The 11,293-nt window shown below is 37.4% G+C and overlaps 1 protein-coding gene across 1 annotated transcript; it reads right to left on the bottom strand.

The window, feature by feature from the left end:
* Positions 1-2,336: 2,336 nt before the first annotated feature.
* LOC147496421 (mitochondrial phosphate carrier protein 3, mitochondrial-like) lies at positions 2,337-5,946 on the bottom strand. The gene is made up of 6 exons (XM_086559443.1): positions 5,488-5,946; positions 4,831-5,192; positions 4,688-4,731; positions 3,115-3,329; positions 2,907-3,031; positions 2,337-2,738 (listed from the first exon to the last, which is right to left on the bottom strand). Exons 1-6 carry the CDS (start codon positions 5,731-5,733, stop codon positions 2,675-2,677), a joined length of 1,056 nt encoding a protein of 351 aa, XP_086415569.1. The 5' UTR covers positions 5,734-5,946; the 3' UTR covers positions 2,337-2,674.
* Between the last annotated feature and the right edge of the window lie 5,347 nt (positions 5,947-11,293).

The following is an 11,293-nucleotide window of genomic DNA, read 5'->3' as shown; positions in this document are numbered from 1 at the left end:
GATTTCGAAACCGGGCTGTCCAAGAGAGTGATTTTTATCCAAAATTAGTCTTTTTGACCAATTTATTAGAACAAGAATTTGTAGATGGAGAGAATCATACTTGTTGTGGACCAGAGACCTCTATTTTTTTTATTTTCTGAAAAAACTCCATTTAGAAACAGTACATAATCACTATAACCTCCAAGTCACTCATCGACCCCTTCGTTCCCTTCTCTAAGTCCCGTACGTGCAAAATCCCCATCTTCACCTAGTGATGTCCAAATGGGTACCCGATCCGGCTCGAATCCGACTTTTCGGGTTTTGAACGGGTATCAGATTACCCGAATCCAGACCAGTTTTCAGCGTGTTAGATTCGGAGTCGGATATTTTGTTGAGAAGTGTGACCAAACCCTTTTCTAACCCTACATTTCGGATAGCCATCGGGTTCGGGTTTCGGGTAGAATAAAGCCCGGTATAAATGAAGAAAAAAGACAATAAAAAACTTTATTTGAAATATATATCTACATTTTATTCCTTCTTCAGCTATCCACCAATCCTTCAAACAAAATAAAATTACTAATGAACTTGGAAGTAATTATCACCTATACGGATATAATTATTTGATATGATTTAAAAATAGATGGACTCGGAATGAACTATAGACACATGATCACGTGCAATTACTGAAAAAATTGGAAATCCCGACATAATTTTTTTTTATAATCCAATATATTAAATAACTCATCATTGTAAACATAAATGAGATCATAATCCAAATATGTATCTAACTCATTCTTTTATATGAGATTAGTAGTATGCAATTGAAATCGAATTTGGGGTTCGATTTCGGTCCAAGTTCGGTTTCGGGTTTTTTAGCCCTTTTAACGGGTTTAGGGCTAAATTATCGGGTCAGGCTCAGGTTGGTCCGGGTTTAGAGAGTGTGACCAAACCCTATCCTATGTATTTCGGTTTGGGTTCGGGTTCGGGTTTGGGTTTTGTCGGGTTCGAACAGAGTTCGATGCCGGTATTTTGTTCAGATTTTGGGCGGATTTTGGGCGGGTTTCGGACAAGATGGACTTCACCAATGCCCTATCCCACACTGAACCAACGGCTTCCAGCGCCTATCATTGTTAGTTTCCTCGTGATCGTTCTCTTCTATATATTTAAGAAGAGAATAGTAACATGATCAGGACCAAGCCGCCTGAGGTAGTGGGAGCATGGCTTGTAATTGGGCGAACTAGCTGATCAATATGGTCCCGCATTTACTATCCATTTTGGTATGCATCCAACACTGGTGGTGAGTACTTGAGTTGGGAGCTGGTGAAGGCCTGTTTCACTCCAAATGACATTATTTTCCAGCCGTCCAGTTAACAAAGCCATCAATACATGTTCTATGATCAGAACACTGTTTCATTTGCACCTCATGGGCCATATTGGCGTGAGCTTCGTTAGTAAGATGATTACTCTAACTCTTTTAAGCAATGAACGCGTCTAAATGCTCCAGCACCAAAGGATTTCAGAGATGGATGCTTGTTTAAACTTTAAAAAGCCGTACGATTTGTCAACAAAACAAACAGAAGGGGTATTGCTGGATATGAGTAAATGGTTTGGCTAAATTTCCTTTAATGTAGCTACCGGAACTGTTGCTGGAAAACATATTTTTGGGCATAAGAAGACGACCAATCAGCATCTGATTCACTCCATTGGAGTTTGGGAAGAGTTGGATGACTATTACGGAACATCAAGTGAAACAGTTTGAACACATGTAGTTTTTAATGGTTTGATGTTGTTATATAGAGATATTCAGGGGATTTTACCTGAAATGAAAATAAGGAAATGTTTCCAACAATTATCAAATATCATATCAAAAGGGCAAATAACTTCCCAAACATTTTCAAAGATCATATCAAAAGGCCGAATGATTTTTCCAGAACCTTGTATAGCTGCTTGTGAAGTACAGGTAGATCATACACCACGCAAAACTACAGTTTGCCCAAGCTCTCAAGGAACAAAACTTGAAGCAGTAGTGCAGTACCAAAGTGAATTCAAACCAGCAGACAGCTAAAATATACCTCAGATTCTCAATTGGAGGCCAACCCCCTCCAGTAAAGGGTTTTTCAAAAGTAAAAAAGCAAAGTAGTCACAATAAATAAACGGGACAAGATCCAAGTCTGTGTGTGTGTGCGTGTCAGAAGGCAGACAACCTGACTCCCACATCCTTCCCAAATACATAAACATTAAAGTAAGTCTGTTGTGGCAGTGCAGACACAACATATTCTTCCCAAACACGGAAGTCAAAAGAAAACATGCAACAAGACAATACCAAACGTTCCTACTATCAAGAATAGAGAAAGAAATTTAGTTCCAACCATTTCAAATTTGTAATAGACGATTAACTGTATTAATAAAATCTGATATAACTAATGATGTTAAAGTTGACCTCATTTATTTTAGTTTCTCTTCCTATACTAAACCACTTCTTGTTCTGACGTTGTCTGAGATTCGTACAAATCTCCAAGGAATGGAAGATGAAACCAAAACCATCCTCCCAAAACCAGACAGAAGTAACAAAAAATAATTCATCTTTGAAGACAAAGAATACAGTCTCTAACTCGCCTAGTTGGTTAATGCAAAGGGCCACCAACCAAATTGTTATTACTCCTCTAAGAACTTCGCCCCAACATTTAGTAGCTCATCAGGCCAAAGGAGCAGGAGCAACAGCAGGGAGAGCTGCAGGTGCAGCACCACCAGTTGTTGGCCTGAAATTACAACATAAAAATTGGTTCTTAGTTAAAAGTTAAAGCTGCTCTGGAAAAGTTAAGAGCCCATGACGGGTACATATTCTTCATTTTTTACTGAGAAAGGATATCATGTTAAGTTCTGCATGAGAGGGAAAAGAAATTACAACGCAAAACAATAAGACTTACAGGCCTACGAAGACCTTGAAAGCATCATAGATTCCCCATTGTGCTCCAGTGAGTGTTCCAATCATGACAATACGAAGAGGAAGACCACGAGTGAAAAGTCCCCACCAACCTAGCTTCTTCACAGCCTGCGGACAGTATAAACATTAAAACAAGTTAACTCCAGTAGATCGATTAAAAGATGTTACTGTAACTATGGCAGATGACTTACATCTCCAACAGTGGCTCCCTTGGCATTGTTAAGGAAGGACACAAGATTGTCTGCAGGATGCGAAACAATAGCACAGAGAACACCAGCAACATATCCACCAGCAAAACTAACACCAAGCTGCAGTGATTTACTGCACTGGTCCTTCGGTTTGGGGATGGCATACTTGTACAGCTTCTCCACAATGGTCTCAAAAGATGCAAATTTCATCATGGTGTCTGCAATATACAAAAACTAAGATTAAAAAAGAAAAAACATATAACAATATTACAATACTAAGAAGTTCAATCCAGATATCAAAATTCTACCATGTTTAACAAACAAAATATGAAAATAACCAACCACTGAATCAAGAAGTACAACCTAAAATCACTACAAGCAACTAGCTTCATGCAGATATTCACGAGGGATTATGTTCCATTGTAACTCTTTGATTTAAGTTTTGCTGTCTTTGTGATAAGAACTCTTCTCTTGAGAATCCAATTCTCTTTCCGGCTATGTATGGCAGGTGCAAACCACCAGCTAAAACAACAAAATTTGTCTCAAAAGGCAAAAATATAATAGTATTCAGAGCTGAGTATAACAATATCAACACTCATATCCTTGGCTATCTAGGTAATGAGCTGGATTAGCGAATGCATATCACCGAGTCCATGTGGCGCCTTAAAGGGATCTCAAGAATACCAAGGCGAGTAGGTGACTAAGTCAAACAATAAAGTATGATCAAAAAGACGCGCATGCATCAGCTGCTTTCCATGGAATCTCATGTATCCATGAACCAACCACTGCCTAGCAAAAGAACTGTAAAAGTGTGACAACATGATACACAAATGTCATCAGGGTAAAACCACGCGCCATAGTACAAAAAGCACTGAATGCACAAGTGCGATCTAAAAGATGCACATGCATCAGCTGCTTTCCATGGAATCTCATGTATTCGTGAACAAAGTACTGCCTAGCAAAAGAACTGTAAAGTGTGACAGAACATGATGCACAAATGATAACAGGGTAAAACCACGCACAGTGCCATAGTACAAAAATCACCTACATATAATCTTTTGACGTGTAAACAGGAAACAATTAAAGTTAGAGAAAACAACTCAAAGGAGATGAATCATCACTGGAGGATATGGACATGGTTAAAATCATTGCAAAGGCCCTTACATGAATTGGAGGGCATTCAGTGCCCAACATATGCAAATTGGCTACACTAGTTGTTCTCTATCCAATATACAAACGCATAAAAATTCGAAGGCATGACCGACTAAAAGAAAAATTCTACTGTATCGCATATATAATATGTACCCAATCAAAATGATGCACAACCAGAGTTAGATTTACCGGACAAATGCAGAAAATTCCAAAATTCACTAACTCACAATGTCAAATACAATGACAGAGTCTCATAAAACTCTCCAGATAAAATGTAAGAGTTGATATTGTATTAAAGATGCCACATGAGATCACTACTTCTACCTTCTAAGATATAAAATACATGAATTATAAATGAAGATAAGCATGACTGCATTAAAACTATTAAAAAACAAATAAACAAAATGGAAAAATGGTCGCTTACATGGAATCTGTCGTCCCCAAAGAGGAACAATACCCTTGTACAACCTGTAAAGTTGGACAAGTTTGGAATGAGCATTTTACAACATAAAGCTTCTCAAAGAAATATAGATCACTAAAAAGCAAATAGTAAAACGAAAAACACACCCAAGAGCGCCTTCAGCTTTAACAAACTTGGGGAGCCCATCAGACAATCCTTTAGCAAATCCAGGCTGAGTTTGGACCCGGACCTTTACAGCCTCCATGGGACAAAGAGCAACATCAGCAATCACTTCAGCAGATGCAGAACCAGCAAGATAAATCAAGGTCTTGTATTTGGCTGCATTTTCTGGCCCAGCTAAGTCTGAGTAGTACTTCTTGAAGAACTCATAAAACCCAAACTTGCAAGCACCCTGTGCACTGTAACCAAGCAAGGTAGGAACCCAGCCCCGGAAGAAACCTTTAGGCCCCTGTTCTTTAAGCAAAACTCCAAAACCCGACGAGATGCTCTTATACTTAGCTGGATCAATCTGCACAACAAAACTCCATGTCCGAAGAATATTAAGTCCATATTCCCACTCGGCAATTCTGTAATTATGAAGTGTTTTTCTCTCTGATTTGTTAGGTAAAAGCAATTTACAAACATACCAAATGTAAACATTTCACCAGCAAGCAAATAGGTACAACGAGCAAGCGAGAACAACAAACTTTCATTTTCTTTTTTATATAATAGCCAAATGATATTTACATGTGTAAATCAGCACTATAAATCAAATTGTATTAAAGTATCTCAGATCTGGCTTTTAAAGAAATTTTTATGTATACCTGCATATTACACTTGACGAGATCTAGAGGAGTAACAGCCATATGAGTAAGACCACAGCTAAGAATACCCCCAACAGTACAAGCAGCATAAAACTTGGGTGAATACATCTCAATCTTTCCAAACGGCTCGCTTGGTGATTCAATCATAAAACCATTATTATTAGTCCTTTTGTTTTTTGTTGTTAAAGATGTTGAGTAAAGGTAACTTGGGATTAAAGATGATCTCATGTTGTTGTTGTTTTCCATTTCTAGGGTTAGGGTTTGAGTGAGCAAACAAGGGTAGGTGTTTTTGATTCCCTTGATTTCTCCTTTTCTCCGGACACCGTAGAAAATAAAATGTTGTCTGTCTGTTTGTTTGTGCAAAGTCACTTGGAAGGAGGTATTTATATGAGGTCTTTTGTGGACCAATCTTAAGACCTAGAATTTTGGGAACTGGAAGTGTGGAGGTTATTTGCAGTCGCGAGAGTTTACTATTGGCAACCCGGTTAAAAGGCCTACGAACCTACCAGCGTGAGTTAGTGATTGCCGTCAATGGCTATGGTCAGGCCTCTCTCTTAATAATAATTACCACGCATAGATAACACTGGTGGGTACGTACATGGTTATGCTTGTATACGGGCAGATTGGTGTCGGAATTGACGACGGTTCTCGTCTAGTGAGAGTTGCGTTAGATTGCATTAGGTTGCATTTTACTATCTATCAAGAAATAAGTAATAATTTATCTGCCAGATCCTAATGTTGAGATTTTTTTTTTTGGACTGTGTGGTTGCAAATTTCGTGGGAACTCTATAGTTTAGCGGGAGTAGTCGTAGGATGGGTGAGCTTAGAGAATACAACACCTATATGGCAAACGTACATTGGTATCAATAGGGATTTCCACTTTATTCACTTAATCAATATAACTAAGTCCAAGTTTAATATAAAGGCCCATTAACCCATTAATGGAGATCAATGTTTAATATAAAGGCCCATTAGCCCATGTGTCTAGAGTTGATATTTATGTACATTAATTTATGTTCATATTCGATTATTAGCAAAGAGATCATCATTAATTAAGTCGCATTCGAATACAATTATTTCAATTACAAAAAATCTATACTCTATACATATAAATACCACATTTGCAAAATTGTAATTGTGTCGATTTGCTTCTGTTTGAGCCTTTCTTACAGTTGGTCGTGAAGAGTTAAGAGATAATCTAATTTGGATTTCAGCTTAGTCATAAGGATTTGAAAACCAAGGGACGGATTTTTCAGTATCTCTTCGCTCATTGCATTGTAGTGCTCTCTATAGAGTAGTTGACAAAGTTGAACTTGGCGGACTACAAAAGAGATGTCCAATCCAGTCGTACATGACGACTTCGATGTTAGCCAGGTGAACTAGGGGAGTGATAATATCACTTGGTTCCACATCTGAAACAGGTGGATATTGAATGGCATTAGTGGTGTTTAGAAAACTAACAAGATCCGCTTTTTGTAACAAACCACAAGGATACCGAGAGCTTAGCAAAGGATCCAATGTGTAGCAAAACAACATGATGTATAACCTACAATTTTGACCCTTGTACTATTGGTCAACTTTCGTTCTTCCCCTTATACAAAATTAACAACTTAAAAAACATTATACTTTCAAGTTCATAACAATTTCACCCTTGTCATTGACTCTGGCCCAATCCAGGCACTCAAAATCACACATGTGCATGTTTTGTGTGATGTGTTGCACATAAAATTCACACATGCAATGGTCATAACCCGATGACTAGGATATTGTCTATATAAATCAAAAAGGTAAAACAAATAAAGTGGACACCTCAACATCACATGCCCAACAGCTTCTCTTAGTGATAAATCCCCAAACTGTAAGAAACCAAGTATGGTCGTCTTCCTCAAGAAAAAATCTCCCTTTCTGGTTTTCTATAATTTCTCAAATTCTCTCTCTCATGGTTTGTAATCTCTTAATAGCCCTACATACTTGAACTTCCTCTCTTCATTTTCAACCAAAAAAATTCAATGTAATAATGTCTTTTAGGTATGAAAATAGTTCGAAATCTTGTTTTTGTGGTTCTCCTTCTCCAATTCAAATGTCGTTTTCTAACAACAACCTGGGAAGGAGGCTTTGTTAAAATATAGAGAAATTCCAAACCACAAAACCAACACATAATAGGCTAAGGCGCGGACAATGTCGCTTTCTTTAAGGTTGTTTCGCGCCTCTGAATCTTCTCTTTAACAAATTGCAGCAGAGAGTGTGCAACCTCTAGGATACAACAACCAATCAATTACTGATCTCAGCTCCATTAAAAGTGTGCACTAGATATCAATAGAGGAAGCTAGAGCACAACACCCACAATAAAGTGAACTGATTGCCCAATTGAAAATGGTGAAAACAATGAACTGCTGAAGAGAAAATTACACGCACGTACTCTAGTTCGTTCAGCAGAGAAAAAGAAGGTTTTTCTTGTGTAACTGTTGATCCTTCAATAGTGGGCGCATTATAAGCTAATGACCCGTAGAAATTGGACTCAACGTTACTAGATAAGAAAGACCAAGTAAAAAACAACCAAGACGAAATGATATTTGTACCATAAGGAACCCAAGCACATATAATCAGCTCATATATTAAAATACATCAATAGGTTTTATGGGTGCATCAACTATAAAAACCCAAACGAAAAATGCTTGTTCTTCGATTGGATAGATTCGCCAAGCACACCAGGCAAGAAATACAAAGGCCTTGTATTGAGCGTATAAGGATTTGAAGATTGAAGCTGACGACTTGAATGACAATTATGTGAAGCTGCAACAGAGGAATGGACGGCTGGAGAAGAGCATTGAGGTGCTGAAGAAAAAGACCACATACATTGAGCATTGAGTTGCAGAAGAAAAACTTAATGAAGAATTAGGCAATCATTTTTCTATTATTTGTGATATGGGTGTTGTGGTTAGGCGATGTAAACTCTATTGAATTGAACTATAATGTAATGAATTGATCATAATGAATTGAATTAATTGTAATTTGGCTCAATTCAGATGATATGAATGTGTTTTGTCTTCTATTATAATGTGCTCTGTTACATTTTGCAGACGCACATAATGCTCTCATAGCAGTAAACTCGTAGCACTCATATACTCAACTCGTAGGAGAAGTAGCACTCAACCTACACAAACCACAAACCATGCACTCACCACAAATCATAGTAATTGTCAGACAAAAACACCACATACATGCATGGCAACATTTTCATAAACATTGTAACATGTTTAGATGTCTTAAATTGATATCTTTTAGAAATACCAACAAAAAAAATAGTCTTACAAACACAACCTGACATAGACAAAAAATAACAAAGCATCCAAGTACTTGCATAGACAAAAGAAAAGGATCCAGTAACAAACAAAGTACTGACATAGATAAAACACTAACAACAATAAAGTTGCACTTCCCGGACCTACATTCCCAACAAAAAAGCTAGCCCTCTAGCTCTCCCACCTAAAATGTTGCTGCTTCTAGTTTGTGATCTTGTAACTGGTGACCGACTGTTACCTTGAGCTTGTGACCTTGTAACTGGTGAATGAGTGGATCTTCTAGCTTGGGATGGAGCTTCATTTGTTGTAGTAGTTGAATGAGTGGATGTATGAGTAGATGTTTGTGTGGATGGTTAAGTTGTTCTCGAGTTTTTCCTATCAGGTGTACTTCTTGGAGGTACAAAGGCATTTTTCACGAGAGGTGCACTTCTTGCAGGTGCCCTAACATTAAGTGGTGCAATAGTATGTTTATGCAGCAACTTCATTTCTTGGAAGAGGAGTTTCACTTCTTATGGGTGGCTTAGCATTAAGTGGTACACTAGTTGTTGGAGCAGCTTCATTTCTTGGAAGAGGAGTTTCACTTCTTACAGGTGGCTTGGCATTAAGTGGTACACTTGTTGTTGCAGCAGCTTCATTATTTGCAAATGCATGGGTCTGTGACTGACCTCTTGTTTAGCCTAGCCCATCTCCCTCTCTTTTGACTGGGAAGCTTTAAATTCATAACCATTAACAATTTAGAAATCCATTAACAAGCTTCAAATTCATAACCATTAACAATTTAGAAATGCATAAACAACTACACTTAACCAAATAAATTATCTAATAAACTAATATATGCAAAAACATTTATCTTTGTAAATGTGTTCCCACTAGGAAATGTGAACACCCCAAATCCAGCTAGTGCTTTCTCATATGGTTTATCTCTCACCCTTGATGGTGGTTTCCTCTGTTACAAAAATGAACTAATATAATTAATATCACACTATATAAATTTGAAAATAAATGAATAAATTCTCACAACAATGTCATTCATAGCAGTGTCATTGGCACCATTGTCATTCACAACATTGGCAGCAATTGTTGGTTCCTTGTCCTTGGACTTCCTCTTACCCTTTCAAATTGACTTTAGATTAGTATAAATTACATTGATATAAAAATATTATAATTGTTATGAAAATATAAATCAATACTTACAGTTTCCTTTAAACTATCAATACTACCATTGCCTTGTTCTTCAACACCTATACAAGTCTTCTTGTTGTGACCCACTACCTTGCACCTTGTACATGTCATTTGTCTTCCTTTTCTACTTAGTTGACGACTTTTCTTTGGTGACTTAGTTGCAGCTTTTCTCCTGTGTTTTTTTGGCCTACCAGCCATCCTTTTAGCAATTGGGGGTAAGAAAATTTCACCAGGTTGTTTTTTCTACAATTTCTGCCCATTCATAGGTTTCAAGAAGTACTGGTATGCTTTCTTGTTTGTCTCAACTAGATAGCAAATAGATACAAAATCATCAAGGCCAGTTTTCATCTGATGAATGGCTGTTATTGCATGGCAGCAAGGTACCACTGAGATCCCACATCTACATGAGCAAGTCCTTTTGTTTGTGTCTATAGAGAATTGAAGGCATCAACTAACATCACTTGATTTCCCATTTCTTACCTCATACTCCCTAGCACCCATATATTTTGCAGCCCAATACCTATAACTCTTCCTATTATCTTCCAATTTCTTTTTTGGCCTTGGAAACAATTTCCTAGTCCACTTACTCATTGTTCTCCTCTTGTTCATAGTTTTGATCATGTAATGTCTTATCCATTCAGACATATCTACGATAGGCATCTTTCTACCAACAATTATCTGTCCATTGAAACATTCACACATATTATTCTCTACATCTTCACAACAAGAATTAGTAGAGTAAAAAGCCATTTTGCCCATTTCTTGGGATTCTGTTCATTATGTAGATAATCATATGTTTTATCCGATATCTTCTTAATTTGATCCATGACAAAAAAAACTTTTGAGGTGTTCCACACTTGCATACCATCCAAAACAATGTTTTAAGCTCAACCCCTAATATGCCTTTTCTTGAAATTTGCATAAACATGCCTACCACAACATCTATGCTCAGCCATTGGCAACATCAAACTAATAGCTTCCACAATACCCTTTTGTTGGTCAAATATTATTGTCCAACCTTGCCCATCTATGATACTAACATCATCAAGCAAAAGATTAAGAAACCACATCCATGAACCCTTGTTTTCACTTTCTACCTAAGCCCATGCAACTGGAAACATTTGGTTGTTCCCATCCCTCCCCATTGCTGTCAACAACATACCCTTAACATAACCTTTCAAAGAACAACCATTTAAGCCTAACACTAGTCTACATCCTTCCCTCTAATGCAGCCATTTTTCAAAGCTTCAAAACACACATACAACCTTAGAAAGTGTAGAGGCTGTTGTGGATTCATTTGGTTGTCCAGGATTAATTAGGTT

Source organism: Coptis chinensis, chromosome 5 (assembly GCF_015680905.1).
Source record: "Coptis chinensis isolate HL-2020 chromosome 5, ASM1568090v1, whole genome shotgun sequence".
NCBI classification, from domain to species: domain Eukaryota; kingdom Viridiplantae; phylum Streptophyta; class Magnoliopsida; order Ranunculales; family Ranunculaceae; genus Coptis; species Coptis chinensis.
The sequence above is the reverse complement of the archived record's forward strand: the minus strand, read 5'-3'. Positions and strand labels throughout refer to the sequence as shown.

Coding starts and splice junctions, on each gene's coding strand:
- LOC147496421 (XM_086559443.1), bottom strand. CDS start 5,733: ATGGAAAACAACAACAACATGAGATCATCTTTAATCCCAAGTTACCTT. Junction 5,193..5,487: donor TCGTCAAGTGTAATATGCAG/GTATACATAAAA, acceptor TTTGTTGTGCAG/ATTGATCCAGCTAAGTATAA. Junction 4,732..4,830: donor AAAGCTGAAGGCGCTCTTGG/GTGTGTTTTTCG, acceptor CCAACTTTACAG/GTTGTACAAGGGTATTGTTC.